General features: G+C 35.7%; 1 protein-coding gene across 1 annotated transcript in view; it reads right to left on the bottom strand.

Moving 5' to 3' along the window:
* LOC101393374 (catenin alpha-3) overlaps nt 1-16,801 on the bottom strand; it is a 753,022-nt gene that overhangs the window by 664,785 nt on the left and 71,436 nt on the right. The window contains exon 4 of the mRNA XM_087433001.1: nt 8,076-8,195. Within this exon, the coding sequence (XP_087289127.1) occupies nt 8,076-8,195 (120 nt within the window). The remainder of the gene's footprint in view (nt 1-8,075; nt 8,196-16,801) is intronic.

Raw genomic sequence — 16,801 nt, 5'->3', positions numbered from 1 at the left:
ATGAGCCTTGAACTTAGACTCAAAAGCTAACAAAGAAGCCCTAAAACTTAAAGATTTACCAGAGTAATTTATCATGTTTAGCTTCTCTAAATTCACACATGACAATTATTGAAATTGTCCAAAGCATTCTAACCATTCTTCACGACTCTAACTTTGAAACTGGGGAAATGACCTAAATTCAATTATCTTTAATTTTACAAATTAGGATGAAGACATAAGTGTATAACTACTAGCGATGAAACATATGGTGGACCATTTCATTCTGCACCAACAAAAATACCAAGGAAGTCTTCAGTACTCTCAGTGTTTGGATGGAGAGTTTAGCACAATTGAGATAAATACAAATATCTAAATCAGAGTAAGGAAATATTACAATTTCTTCATTAAGCAACCAGTAAAGTTAAAACAAAATATGTAACTTAAATTCAGAGCACAAAAAAAGCCCTCAAAATAGTCAAAACAGTTTCTCCCCATAATCTAAGTACCTCCTATCAACAATCAGCACCACACTTGGAAAACTAGCCACAGGTCAGCTGTTGATGCTATATGGATGCAGCCACAGACCATTACCTACTTAATTGTGCATATATCTAATGGGCTCATTCAGCTCTTTTGGAACAAAGGTTTTATAATGGAGTAGACGACAAATACTTAACTACGGCATGACCAGATGCTATAATAATAGGAGCAGCATTTATATAGAGAACATTAGCATGTATTAATGCTGTATGCTACAACAGAGGAAAAAATTAGATTCATAAAAGTACAGTTAAAAAGAAGAATGCAATATACATTACAGGTTGATATTGTGGCATCTTGCTAAAATCCCACAAGTGATACTAAAAATATTAAGCAAAATATAGTTAATTTGGTCAATGAATACAAGTGTTAGCTGCCCAGAGGAGGAAGAAAAGCTATTTACATTGTAAAAATTCAAGATACCCCATCTAAATTATAATATGACTCTGGACAATATTAATTAGATTAATTTATATATTTTTGTCATTTAAAACCAGAGGCTATGGAAGAAAACCTATACATGCACATACCCTTCTAAATCACTGAACAGAATGTGGAGCAAACCAGCAATACTGCTCCATCTTCTGGTGATATTTCCCCTCATAGACGTATTTCTGCTTAAGTGTTTCTGCTGCTGTCACATTTGAAGCACGAGATATAATATGAAAGCTGATTAGCTTCCTCCTAAATAGCAAACTTGAAACTGTCCAAATATAGTATTTTAGAGAGCAAAAATGAGTCTGCTTTAAAAAATAAAGGCGTAAACTGAATTTCTCATTACATATTAAATTAGCTCTCAGGCAATCAGCCCCTAACAAACAAACAGCTTAACATCTACAAAAGACTGCATGATTGGCGTGTGCGCGTTTAAAGCTCTGCTGTCAGCAGAACTGTTGGCCTCATCTAAGCAGCATCAACACTTCCTTTGAATTTTAGCCAGTAGTGCTCTAGGCATGCTCCCAGCACTACTATTAACACGGAGAGCTACTGTAGCTGTAGCAGCAGTCTTTTCACCCGACAAGTACATGGTAACAGTCATTGTGATGTTTTCTGATTGTGCACGCAGGTAGAAATGCACAGCTTGAGTACACAAATTTAACAAGAATAGGTTTAAGATTATAATTTACATCAGTTGTATAGTAAGTATGTGATTGAGCTTGCTTTTCTGGAACAAATGCTGCTGAGTCGATACCAGCTCGTCCCATGGTCAGTTTGACCAAATCACAGTGGACCCTGCAGGGCTAAAATACTATGTTCTTACTCTTCTTCGGCTGCCTGTAACTTCGACTCAGCTGCTTTCATATTCGAGCTATTCTTTTTCACATTTGGCAAAGCGATGTACAAAGGACAACTTCTACAACTGCTGAAATATGTTATCTACAAAAACACAACATGTATTGTGAAAAAAACCTGTCCTTTCACATGGCAGAGAAACATCAAAATAAACTGTAAAATTTGTGATAAAGGATATTATAGTAAAGATAGCAATATCTTCTACATCCTACACATAGACATAAACCTTACTATTGGATCATCACTCAAATCCAAAATATTTACTACACACTTATAGTACACAGCTTATAGTACAAAATATTTACTACACACTTATAGTACTACACAGCTATAGTACAACAACAACAAGCCTAACACCACTCAGTTTTGTTTTGCTAAGTATTGTTTTCACAGGTGCCCTACATTATTGTCTTGTATTCTCAGAGTTCTTGACTGCCAGGGTAAGCCTAGGATAATTTTCTACATGGTCAGTCATTATCCATCTGGAATTTTATTTTTCAGTACAAAGGTGTTAAAATGAAGTCATTCTCACTAAATAAATTTCATCTAATTTATTTCTATTTTTTTCATTGCTAAGGGATCATTTTAAATTCAATTTCTATCCTACAAGGTATTATTTCCTATCCTACAAGGTATTATGTACTCTTCTGGTTTTGGAGTTAACTAAAGGGATTAGGTAACTCAGCTCAGTAAAAGAAAAAAGCAGCTGTTCACTCCTAAACATCAACACTAAAGAGAGAACAATATTGTGCTGAATGATACCACCTGGAACCACAGGGAAGTTTAAGTACACAGGATGTAATTATTACATGAATTGGAGTTTAGCCAGAACACTGGATCTACAACCCTATTTCCACCACAGATTGACACAATACTCAGGAACTTAATTTTACTGCCCATCAAGAGACACCACCTTAGAAACACATTAGAACCAAACACAGCAATCCCTTCACCAAGAGGTATCAACATATTTTTGTGACACAGATCACCAACTGCTAGATTGTATATATCCAGAAACATTCCATCCTATATGTTCAGAATAGCGCTGGACCCTATGTACAGTATAAAAGTATACAAAATGGAGAAAATTTCCTTATGGAACTTACAAACCATTTAGAAATATGAATTATGAGAATAATACAAAAACAACATTATAAGAGCTACCACTTATACCAACCACACGCCAGGGACTGTGCTAAGTCCTTTATATACTGATTCCTTCATGTATTTTAAAGGACTTAAAGCATATATGTACTTTATACTTTATATATTGTTTTCTCAAAACAGGCTATAAGTTAGACATTATTTTCCTAACATTTTAAAGAAGAAACTGTGGTGCCCAAGGCAATATAAACAGTCTAATCCAATTTGGCTGACTATAAAGCCCACACTCTAACCTGCCACTACATGGATCCTCAATGAGTGTATAATCAAATCAGATGCTAAATTGTATGGCACGGATAAAAGCTAAGAATGGCAAAAAAGGAAGAATTTACATATTAACTAGAGGTCATAGGATAAAGTGTCAGGAGGGAGGCTAGACTTTAATTTGGCTTTAAATAATGATTAGTAGTTACGTAAGCAAATAGAAAGGAGCTAGATATTCTAAACACCAAGTTATATAAACCTTGTGAAAAGGTCAGAAGGCAAGAGTAGCATGCCATGTACAAGGAGATAAGAGAGAGATCAAGGATATATGATGTGTTCCTACATGGATGTGTATCTTAAGTACAATATTTTAATTTTATGTATTTTCACATCAATGTGTAAATGTGCTTTAGTCTATATAATGTTCAACTCAATAATGTCAACTTTAATTTATATCAAAGGACTTCAGAAGCCTCTGGGAAAAGGATGCATCTTACAATGCTATTATAAGTATTACAGGTAGAAGAAGAGAGAAAGAAATTAAATTAGAGTCCAAATTACCAAACTTTATTTTATTTTAGTCCACAAAACCAAAGCCCCAAGGAAATCTCTTGATTTATAACCTCTCAAATTAATACATAAATCTGGGCTCTATATAACAGCTGAAGCTTACTATTACCATTCGTATGTAACATCATCCAGGAGGATAAAAACCAAACAGTCCAAGCAGATAAACTCCAAGATTGCATCTCCAGATAGTAAAAACTGAAACAGTCTCCAGATTCTTGGGTTAATCCTGCACTGTCATCCGTTTAACTTCAGGCTGACTCCTGGAAAACCCACCACCTCATCTATCCTGGCCTCCTCTCACCTTTCCCAACCAAAGCTACTTTCAACATTAGTCTTTTTTGACAGTAGGAAAACGGAGAGATGCTTGTGCCCTGACCTAAAACATAGCCTAAGGAATAGCTGAAATGTAAGCACCCACTCTTAAAAAAAAAAAAGAAAGAAGAAAAGAAAAGAAAAAGTTAAGCTCATACCTAGGAGAGAAAGCACAATAACCCCAAAAAGAGAAGTAAAAGAACAGCGCAAAGTACACCAGAGATCTATCTGGCCCAGGGAAAGAAATCTCTCCAAATGATGTTTAAAACATCATAGAAAGAGGCAGAAAATAAAATCTAATGAATGAGTCCAAGAAAATAATTATAGTCAATTCATAGAACATCCATAATTCACAGTTAAGGTAAATTGGTATTTAGTGTTTGTTTAAAAAATGGATGAAGAATGAAATATGTTAGGAGAAAACCTAAATAATACATAAGGCAAGGGGCAATCTATCAGCCTTTGGCATCCGGGAAGCCTAAGAGTTAATGCGTTTCTGAATTTTAAAAGTGCAGTAAAACACATCAATTTTAATTGCCTGTAATCTGAGGCCAAAACTTTTGGCACACTTCCTTGTTCACAGCAACAATAGCACCAACAACTATTTATTGAGCATTTGCCATGGGTCAGATACTGCTGTGAGCACTGCAGAGGATACAGCACTGAAGGCGACAGATGAGGCCCTGTCCTTACGGAGCTTACGTTCTGTCACGAGGAATGATAAATATGGTTGGACCAGACAACAAACCATGACTAATTCTCTGGTACAAAGAATCCTGCCTTATAAGGCAGAAGTTTTCTTGCTGAATTGCAATTTTACAGAGACCTGAATCTTTTCTAGTAGGAGAAACTTTCTAGTGTGTGTTTAATAGGCTGTGTGGGCTTTAAAGGAGGTAGGATGGGAGAGAAAAGACTGATCCCATCAAGTCAGGGAAATTATGTTCTACCTCTTTGAACCCTGCCCATCTAGGAAACACAACAGGTCATCTGTGGCTTCTTACAGAAGAACTTGCTTAATATTACAAATTTCTAGGAAGCTCTGCTACATTTGGAAGTAAAATGGAGAGTAAACAAAGTTTGTCTTTGCTATTCTCTGCCATCTCCCTCATTCACTATGTCTTCTTGTATTCCTCTCTTTTTTCTTTTTCTATTTTGAGATTTTTTTTTTAATTCTTCAAAAATCAATGTTTTAATTTACTAGATGCATACAGTATAAAACCAAGTATAGTTTAATTTCCCTCACTTTATCTCTTTTGTCTTACCCTTGTAAGTCCTTTTCCCTCTTTTTCTATCACTCTGGTCCCTGACTTTCTTTCTACTCTGTCATCCTTCCCTTTCTGACCACTTCCCTCCAACTCCCCTTCCATCTTTTCCAGGTAGGAAAAAAATGATCACTAGACATAGGGAAAGGTGGAGTAGAGTAAGACAAAGGGTTGACAGTATGCTATGTGTGCAGGTAAGTCTATTTCATAAAGATTTGTCCCTTTGAGTTTAAAAAATTGCCTTGTGTGAATAAATTTCACTAGAACTAGGGTTACCGGAGATAACACTTAGAAGATTGTAAAAATAAAGTTCTATACATTTTCTTAGCTGTCTAAAGACATTCTTTCAAAAATCCTTTTGTGTTTTTGTATATATTGAACAATTTGATTGAGAGAAGGAGAGGGAGAGAGAAGGGGCCCTGTCTTTTTGTGTGTGTGTGTGAGGACGATTAGCCCTGAGCTAACATCTGTTGCCAATCCTCCTCTTTTTGCTGAGGAAGATTGGCCCTGGGCTAACATCCATGCCCATCTTCCTCTACTTTATATGGGACACTACCACAGCATGGCTTGATAAGCAGTGCTTCGGTCCACACCCAGGATCCAAACCGGCAAACTCCAGGCCGCCGAAGCTGAGCGCACAAACTTAACCAGTATACCACAGGGCCGGCCCCAAACTGGACCTGTCTTTTGCCTCTCATCAGATGCCCATTTTCAAATGTCTCTTCAAGCCCTTGGTCTGGCCTCTCCTAAAACTGCATCATACTGCATGCTTAGAACTCCTCAGTTTACTATCCCCCAACCTAGCTGCCTGCAAGGACATTGGGAATGAGACTTGCAAAATGTCCAGGTTTGGAGTCAGACTGATTTAGATTTGAAGACCAGCTTCATGTCTTAATAGCCCAGTGGCCTTAGGTAAATTACTTAACTCTCTTAACAGTTTTCTCTTCTGTAAAATGATACTCATAAAACCAACCCCATTATACTGTTATAAGCATTTTATGATCTAATCCATAAATGTATTAATCACACTATGTGGCATACAGTTTTCACTTAATAGTATATATGATTTATATATACACATACATAAGAATACATATATATATATATCCATCCCCCATGTGCCCATCTTTTCTTCACATATACAGGCAATTTACCTATCGATCTTCAATGCCATTTCCCAGACTTCTGCCCTTCTGCCCTTGAAGCATTCACATTTTTCCAAATTCGCAATTAGCTAATGTAAGAATCTAATCACTGAGGATGTGCTAATGAGAAAGAATAAGAGAAGAGGATGGTAACTATTGCCTGCCAACTCAAATACCCCTCAATGGTAAAATATGGCTCTTGGAAACAAAATTGTACTAAAAATTGCATAGGCCCGAGTTGTGATTCACAGTGTGAATTTTAAGCCGCAGCATTTGGGAACTTACTGTAGTAGCTCGCAGTAACTGTGACTGCTTCTGTTATGTGTGCTAATACGTAGGCCACCACTCATTTAAAAATAAATAAATAAAACTTAAGTGGATATTGTGTCCTTTTTTACATAAATTAAAGTATCTGCAGACATATTGCATTTGCCCAGGAACATTCTACAAAACAAATATAAGTCCTAGGAAAATAGGGACATGGGAAGGTTAAATGCCCATGTAATGTCTATGATAAAGCAAAGCCTAGAACACAAGTCGCTTTTCAAGTCAGTATGTCTAGACCATACCATGTTGACTTTATGAGGTGTAACTAAATATAGGAAATCCTGCTTTGAGCGCTCCCCATCCAAAAGATCCAAAATTTGTGAATTAGGCAATGGCAAGAGAGTTACACCCTTTGCCACATCAGCAGGAAAGACAAGTAATGGACTCGGTGCTTGGCCACACGAGTCAGCCACTTAGTCATTTCTCTAGATGCTATCCATCATTGAGCACATTCTTGAATTTCATGCAATCTAATTTAAACGTCTAACTGGCTGTTCTGATTGGAATAAACATTCGATCAATAAAACCTTGACGAGACTGACACCTAGTGGCTATGAAGAAAGTAGAGAATATCCAGTTTGGGACAAGTAACTACCGTGGCAGCATCTCGCAAACACACAGAATATAATGATTATTAATATTATAAAATACTAATTCTAAAAGCAACCCCATAAAAGCCTATTTTGGCTCTCGATTTATCTTGCAGCCTAGGCAACGAGGCAAAAAGACTTGCATTTTTAAAGTATCCTTTCCTTCAACCTTACACATTTAGCAAATTTTTACTAATCTTCAGAGATCAAACAAGAAAACTAAAGATAAACTAAAAAAACATATTTTGGCATATTTATGACTCTTTTCCTTAATTTTTGCATGTATACCCACATCTTTTTCCTGTTCTCGAAATGATTTTTCTCCTCCAGTACCCCCTGTCAAATATAAAAGCCATCTGTCCACACTATCATAGAGGTTCCCTTTATGCTACTGAAGCATCCTTAGTCAAAGGGTAGTTGGACCTTCACAAACCAGCAGGAGTTTTCTTTAAGAGAAGTGTAAGGATACATGTGGAAACCCCTAAAGTGCACATCTAAAAGCAAGGATCACACTGAATGCTGCAGGAAGCTGTATGAACACGGCAGGTCAGCACAGCACAGCACAACTTATTTCTGCCCTAAACATTAAAAGATAAGTCTCCCCAGACCCACCTGAACCTCTTAACAGGCAGGCTGGCAAGAAGACTAAAGTGTTCATCTCCTCCACCAAGGAGAGCTCTGACTCCTACCTGCTGACGTTTGAAGGCTAAATAATCCAGATTTTCCAGCTCCTTCCCAAGCTTCTGGTAGGTTTGCTGGAGGTCAGATTTGTTGGAAACATTTTTAAGAGACTCAAGTGTCCTTTGAAACTGAAATTGAAAACAAAAGTAAGTCATTAGGATAGCAGCATATTTTTCTCAAATTTCTAACCAGCTAACACAGAGAAATAGTCAATACTGAGCCTCAGTTTCTCCCATTCATAATACGGAGATAGCATATGCTAGCTAACTGCCTTTCAATGAAATAACTAGGCACAATTATAAAGAATTAGAAACTGTATCCTAAGTACAACCAACATTGTTGCATGAGTGAAATGCGTGGTTAGCCCTCATTCCAACAAAAGACCACAATGCATTTAAAAAAACTCTTCATGTTTTAGGATACACTGCTACATTTAAAGAAACAAATTGCAATGAATGTATAATTTCAAATCATAATGAGGAAGTATTAAAAGAGTTCTCACATTCCAACCATGGAATAAATTTATGTAAAGGTAGCTGCTTGCCTCTGTAGAAGTATCTATGCAGAATAGGCACCCAGCAAACTTCAACCAGGAAGATCTCTCAGATCTTACATTTTGAGAAGGAAGGAAAACTAACATTTTGATGATCAAAGCATATGTAGCATGTTCAACAAACGTTTATTCATTTCTGCTCTGTAACACAGATGAATTATGAAATCAGTTTTGCTGAATCAGAATGTTCCTGTTCATTTTTAAGTCAGATACTTGATAAACACAAAGAAGACAAATTGCAGTGGGTCATAGAATATTGTTCTGCTACTAATAATTAATTAAGCAAAGGAAGCTCACAAGAAATTGAATTCTTGGTTTATTTTAGTAAATTAGAACATATTTTGGAGGATTCGCGATTGAAAATGTCAAGTAATGTCATTTGCGGGACATTTGTCTTTGCTCTCTCTTTATGTCTCTTACTTCCCATATTCTCACTGCATGCCGTTAGATAGATTTCTACAGATAGAGACTTCACCATCTTAAACACACCAGAAATCCACTGTGACTATGATGCTATGAGACAGGCTAATAAGATTTTATAGAATACAATTAAGTTTCCAGGGAAATTATTTGACCCTTACTATTTAAAACACTATGGAATGTCATATTATAATGGTATTCTACTGAATTAAATCCTCAATTTCATGAGAACAACATGTTTATCTCAATTCAAGGTGACAGAGGAAAAAGAAATGGGAAATAACAGTGCTAAGTTTCCACAGCAGGACAGTAAATTAAATTCAACAAATAATCTTTTAGAACCTACTATGCACAAGGCACTATGAATATAAAACATGTTTCCTGCCCTAAAGGAACTTACAAACTACCAAGGAGACTAGACATGAAACTCAGAAATGAAAAAAAGCACTGACATTTATCGAGTGCCTGCTCAGTGCCAGGTACGTTATGCTTTCCAATTTAATCCTCACAAAACCACAGGAGTTCCTATTTCTCTTCCCATTCTACAAGTGAGCAAACTGGGACTCAGAAAGTTTGAACTGGGTTTTTACTACAACGTTTGTGATCTTTCCGCTCTACCTTTCTAACTCTAACACAAGGCGTAGTAGTAAAGCGAGTGCAAGAAGAGATAAAAATAACATGTGGTGAAACAGAAAAAACTCATTGAAACTAATTGAGGGACTCAGGCCACATAGAAGGCATAAGAGAATTTGAGTTGGGCCTTGAATGACAGGAAGAGTTTTCAGAGCCTTAAAATGGGAACCGATTCTACACATCAGTTTAAACATAGCCAAAGCCTGCTAATTTTCCTCCCTTTGTAGCATAGTAAACAAATTTCTTTAACATAATTTTAATAACCTTTATATTAACTACTTATCATGTTGTATGATCATTTCTACACGTTGCCCATTTCTTGGTCCCTTCTCACTATGTTCAAATGAAAATAATACCAGATCTAAGATTCTAAACAATTTAAGTAATTTTACCTATAATTATTATAAACTATTTTACCAATCTGTTTAATTCTAAGCACTTTCTCTTCCCTAAGAAATATTAGTTCTACTTCTTAAATATTTCTTCTTCACATTTGTCTCTGTGAACTTCATACAACTCCAAATAGGAACTGTAGGGTAAACACATTTGTAAGACTTCAAAATAAGAAACATGAAAACCAATACTTCCAGGTAATATGTCCATAGCCAAAGAAGAAAGGAAGAAAATCCCGTAATGATACATCACCACAAAATGTTTTCATTAAAGGTCAGAGTTTGCATAATGTGGAGATTTTAGCTCAAACTTTCATTATCAGGACTTATATCCTCCATTTATTGATACTAAATAGCTCAAAATATTCAAACTATGATGATTCATTCACTTAAGTAGATTTTTTTTTCACTTGTGACAACAAATAATTGTCAAGGAGAAGTCATACAAAATCTGTAGTGTAACTTTGGGTTAGATCCTTATTAAACACACCCTATCTTCATCTGCCCACACACACCCTTAAAGATACTAAGGAGTAAAAGCAATAATTTTACCTTGCAGGGGAAGCTGAAGTACAGAAGATAAAAATAAGATAACGGTCAAGATGAGGTTTAGATTTTACTTAAAGAGATTTGATGTTGACTTGATTTGAGGATGTTTTGTTCCAACAGGCCACTGTGCTTGATCATTGAAACAGACCTCTTGAGATTTTCATTGGTTCGGTGCACTGTAATTTCATTATATTGACAATTTCCCAAAATAAATAATCTCTCAGTTGAAGATAAATTGGGAAAGAAAGCACAATTAATCGAAGCAATTTTAATATTTCTGGGTTTTACCTGTTCAAAGTTTTGAGAGGGAATTTAAAATGAGCCAAGAACCCTAAAATAATTTGTTGAACATTGAATTTATCCTGTGTGAATATTTTTAACTCACTACAAACCAAATTCTAACTTAAAAAAAAGCCCAACGAATAAATATAAACCCAAAACAAACCTAAGTATATTCTAAAACTGTTGAAACTGAATATTAAAATGGTCTCTGAACTGAGAAACAAATCCAAATTCTGTCCTATTTGACAACCTTATCAAATACCACAGGGCAGACAAACCAAGAATGAGAAGATGCAAACAGCATCTCTAAGCCCAACATTCACCATGAAAGTAAGCATTATAAACACTCGCAGAGTGTTTTATCATCAAATTCCTTTCTGGTCAGAAGTAATAAAAATAGTAATCTACCAGATAAAACAACAGAGACCATGATTGCTCATCTCCCACTAAAATAACTGAAAATCTGTTTTGCAGGAAAGAGAAGCATGAATAAGGCAGCAGAGAAAATGTCTAGTTTGACTCAGCATTCCCTCTTCACAAATACATTTTCCTCCTTTTCCTGACAACATATTTTTAAATAAATCTAAGCCAATGTTCTATACAAACTACACATTCAATGAGTTCATGAGAATTATGTAGATTCATGGAGTAATTTGAGAAAGAGAACAAGAAGAGATCGGCTGAAGCAGAGGAAAAACTGAAGCCAGGGCTCTGGCAAGCAAAGCTTCCCTGGCCCTCACTGCCAATGTCCTGGCTTCCTCTTGCAGTCAGATCAATAGATTCAAATACCTGCACAGCTCCAGCAGCCTACTTATTTTCATAATGAAAAAATATTGAGTACCATTGCTCCAAAAGAACAGCCAGCTCAACAGCTGTCATTTTTCCTTATTTAACGTTTCGTGCATTTGTACAAGGTGGCTGGGTGTTACCTGTAACATAAAAAGAAATCTCACACTCACAGCATTATGTGTACAAAAGTGTATCCAATAAGTACCTGATCTGAAAGCACTGAACCACCAAGTGTGATCTTAGTGTCCCTATAATGCCAGCTTGAAACAATGCCAAAAGATTCTGGGGACTAAAGCAGAAGGAAGGAATAGTCAAAAGAATAATATATTAATGCTCTATAAATATTAATGTTTAGACTAAAAAGAAATTGTTTTAAGTATAAGAAATGGCTAATCCACCTTACTTAAATATGGCAACCACAGAGAAACCAAAGTGAAATACTACTAAGAAAAAAAAGATTTCATTTTTCTGAACTTAATCCATTGACCTTCATATGTATTTTCCAAATGAACTTACAAGATGATAATACCACTCATTAAAGGGAAGTTTACAGCTGAAGCAGAAAATTAAAACACACATATATATCTCAAGTGATTTTTTACTGTAAGGAATAACAAAAGTTAAATTAAGAACATAGAACAAAATTGGGCTTGAGACCTAAATTAGAAATAGTCCTATGGAGTTGAAAGCACATTGGTCTTGAAATCTGGGTTCAAGTCCTTGCTATGTCATTTAAAATTTCATACCTTTGGACAAGTCACTACTACTCCAATTCTTGATGGTGTTCTCTGTAAAATGGGAGAAACTGTCCTTGCCTGCCTACTTTAAAAGGTTGTTTTTAAAAACTGAACCTTTTAAAAAACTGAAAACAATTCAGGAAAAATGAAAGACATTCATTCAATGAATATTTAGCATAGGCCCAGCAACATGCCAGCCACACAAGAAACGGAGGACAGCAAAAGAGAAACAGCTCTTGCCCTAATAAAGCTTACAATCTAGCTTTACAGATTATTGCCCTGCAAATTTTAAAGTTCCATAAAAGTGTAAGAGACCGTTGTCTTTAAACTCATGACATCTTGCAGGAGTGGATGAAGACTGACCAAAACAGTCATTCAACAATTCTTTATTGAACCTCATCTCTGTATAAGGTATTTCTTGAGAGAAATAGAAAGATATATTTAATAGATTGTTTCTTCAATATTTCCACAAAATTTATTTTATTTACTTATGTTTAATTTTATTTTATTGTGACAAGAACACTTAACATGAGATCTACACTACTAAAAATTTTAAGTATACAGTACATCATTGTTGACTATAGGTACCATGTTCTACGTAAGATCTCTAGTTTATTCATCTTGCTTAACTAAAACTTTATGTCCATTGATTACTAACTCCCCATTTCCCTCTCCTCCTTAGCCCCTGGCAACCACTATTCTACTCTTTGATTCTATGATTTTTTACTATTTTAGATACATAAGTGCAATCATGCAGTATTCTTCTTTCTGTGACTGTCTTAGTTTACTTAGCATAATGTCGTCATCATGTTATTGCATATGATGGTATTTCCTTCTTTTTTAAGACTAAATAGTATTCCATGGTACATATAATCACATTTTCTTTATCCATTCATTTGTCAATGAACATTTAGGTTGTTTCCACATCTTGATTATAGTGAATAGTGCTGCAACGAACGGGGGAGTGCTAATATCTCTTTGAGATCTAGACCTCAATTCTTTGGGATAAATACTTAGAAGATGGATTGCTGGATCATATGGTAGTTGTATTTTTAATTTTTGTGTGTGTGTGTGTGTGTGTGAGGAAGATCAGCCTTGAGCTAACATCCATGCCAATCCTCCTCTTTTTGCTAAGGAAGACTGGCCCTGAGCTAATATTCATGCCCATCTTCCTCCACTTTATGTGGGACGCCGCCACAGCACGGCCTGCCAAGCTGTGCATCGGTTCATGCCCGGAATCCGAACCAGGCTGCCAGCAGAAGAGCGGGCGCACTTAACCACTACGCCATGGGGCCGGCCCCTATTTTTAATTTTTTGAGAAACTATCATACTGTTTTCCATAGCAGCTATACCATTTTGCATTCCCACCAACAGTGTACAAGTGTTCCAATTTCTCCACATCCTCACTAACACTTGTCTTTTTATTAGCCATCCTGACAGGTGTGAGGTGATATTTCATTGTGGTTTTGATGTGCACTTCCCTGATGATTAGCGATATTGAGCATTTTTTCACATACTTGTTGGACATTTGTATGTCTTCTTTGGAGAAATATCTATTCAAGTCCTTAGCCCATTTTTTAATCAGCTTATTAGTTTTTTCTATTGAGTTGTAGGAGTTCCTTATATATTTTGGATATTAACCTCTTATCAGGTATATGGTTTGCAAATATTTTCTCCTGTTCCATAGGTTGCCTTTTCACTATGTTGATTGTTTCTTTTGCTGTGCAGAAGCTTTTCAGTTTAATGCAATACCACTTGTCTATTTTTGGTTTTGTTGCCTGTGTTTTTGATGTCATATCCATGAAATTATTGTCAAATCCAATATCATGAAACTTTCCTCCTATGTCTTCTTCTAGGAATTTTACAGTTTCAGGTCTTACATTTAAATCTTTACATTTTGAGTTGATTTTTGTGTATGGCATAAAATAAGGGTCCAATTCCATTCACCTACATGTGTATATCCAGTTTTTCCAACATCATTTGTTGAAGAGACTCTCATTTCCCAATTGTGTATTCTTGGTACCCTTGTTGAAGATCAATTCAATATCAGTTTATATGCAGGGATTTATGTCTGGGCTCTCCATTCATTTCCATTGGTCTGTGTGTCTGTCTTTATGCCAGTACCACAATGTTTTGATTACTGCAGCTTTGTAATATATTTTGGAATCAAGAATATAAAGCTAGTGATGCCTCTAGCTTTACTCTTTCTTTCTCAGTATTGATTTGGCCATTTGTGGTCTTTTGTGGTTCCATATGAGTTGCAGAATTGTTTTTTCAATTTCTGAAAAAAAAATGCCATTGGGATTTTGATAGGAATTGCATTGAATCTGTAAATTGCTTTGGGAAGTATGGACATTTTAACAATATTAATTCTTTCAAACCATAAACACAGGATGTCTTTCCATTGGTGTCTTCTTTCATTTCTTTCATGAATGTTTTATAGTTTTCAGTATTACAAGTCTTTTGCCTCCTTAATTAAGTTTATTCCTAAGTATTTTATTCTTTTTGGTGCTATTGTAAATGGGATTATTTTCCTAATATCCTTTTCAGATAATTCATTGTAAGTGTATAGAAATGCAACTGATTTTTGTATGCTGATTTTGTATTCTACAACTTTACTGAATTCATTTATTAGTTCTAACATTTTTTTGGTGGAGTCTTAAGGGTTTTCTGTATACATTCATAGGCCACATAATGACATTTCGGACAATGACAAATCACATATACGATGGTGATCCCATAAGATTAGTACCATATAGCCTAGGTATGTAGTAGGCTATACTACCTAGGTTTGTGTCAGTACACTCTATGATGTTCGCACAACCAAATTGCCTAAGGACACATTTCTTAGAACGTATCCTCATCATTAAGCAACAATGACTGTATAATATATCTGCAAATAGAGATAACTTTATTTCTTTCCTTCCAGTTTAGATGCTTTTAATTTCTTCTTCTTGTCTAATTGCTCTGGCTAGGACTTCCAGTACTATGTTGAATAGAAGTGGTGAGAGTGAGCATCCGTGTCTTGTTCCTGATCTTAAAGGAAAAGCTTTCAGTTTTTCACCATTGAGTATGATGTTAGCTGTGGGCTTGTCATATATGGACTTTATTATGTTGAGCTACTTTCCTTCTATTCCTAGTCTGTTGAGGGTTTTATCATGAAAGGATGTTGAATTTTTTCAAACGCTTTTTTTACATCTATTGAAATAATCATGTAATTTTTATCCTTTATGCTGTTAATGTGCTATATCACACTGATTGCTTTTCATATGTTGAACTATCATTGTATCCTACATAAAACCTACTTGGTCATAGTGTATGATCCTTTTGATATGCTATTGAATTCAGTTTGTTAGTATTTTCTTGAGGATTTTTGCATTTATATTCATCAGGTATATTGGCATACTATTTTCTCTTCCTGTAGTATCTGTATCTAGCTTTGGCGTCAGGGTAATGCTGGCCTCATAAAATGAGTTTGTAAGTGTTCCCTCTTTCTCAATAGTTTGGAAGAGTTTGAGGAGGACTGACATTAATTCTTCCTAAATCTTTGGCAGAACTCACCAGTGAAACCATCTGGTCCTGGGCTTTTCTTTGTTGGGAAGTTTTGACTATTGATTCAACCTCCATATTAGTTATAGGTCTGTTCAGACTTTCTATTTCTTTATGATTTAGTCTTGGCAAGTTGTATGTTTCTAGGAATTGATACCTTTCTTCTAGGTTATCCAGTTTATTGATGTATAATTATTTATAGTAGTCTCTTATGACCCTTTTTATTTCTGTAGCATCAGTTGTAATGTCTCTTCTTTTATTTCTGATTTTACTTGAGTCTTCTCTTTTTTTTTTTTCAAGGAAGATCAACCCTGAGCTAACATCCATGCCAATCCTCCTCTTTTTGCTGTGGAAGTCTAGCCCTGAGCTAACATCTATTGCCAATCCTCCTCCTTTTTTTCCCTTTTTCTCTCCAAAGCCCCAGTAGACAGTTGTTATGTCACAGGTGCGCATCCTTCTAGTTGCTGTATGTGGGATGCTGCCTCAGCATGGCCGGACAAGCGATGCGTCAGTGTGCGCCTGGGATCCGAACTGCCTGTTTCTTTTTGGTCCTGTGACTGAAATATTTCCAATGACATCTCTTCAAGTTTGCTGATCTTTTCTTCTCTTTGATCTAGTCGTTGTTGAATCCCTCTAGTGAATTTTTCAGGTCAATTATTGTGTTCTTTTGCTCCATGATTTCTGTTCGGTACTTTTTATATTGTCTATCTCTTTGTTGAAATTCTCGCTTTGTTCATGCATTGTTCTCTTGGTCTTGATGAGCCATTATATGCCTGTTCCTTTGAACTCTGTCAGGCAAATCATATAACTGTTTCATTAGGGTTAGTTTC

The sequence above is a fragment of the Ceratotherium simum genome, chromosome 6 (genome assembly GCF_057802395.1).
Source record: "Ceratotherium simum simum isolate JZ-2026a chromosome 6, ASM5780239v1, whole genome shotgun sequence".
Classification (NCBI taxonomy): Eukaryota; Metazoa; Chordata; class Mammalia; order Perissodactyla; family Rhinocerotidae; genus Ceratotherium; species Ceratotherium simum.
Note: the sequence above shows the minus strand (reverse complement) of the source record. Positions and strands in the feature narration are given on the sequence as shown.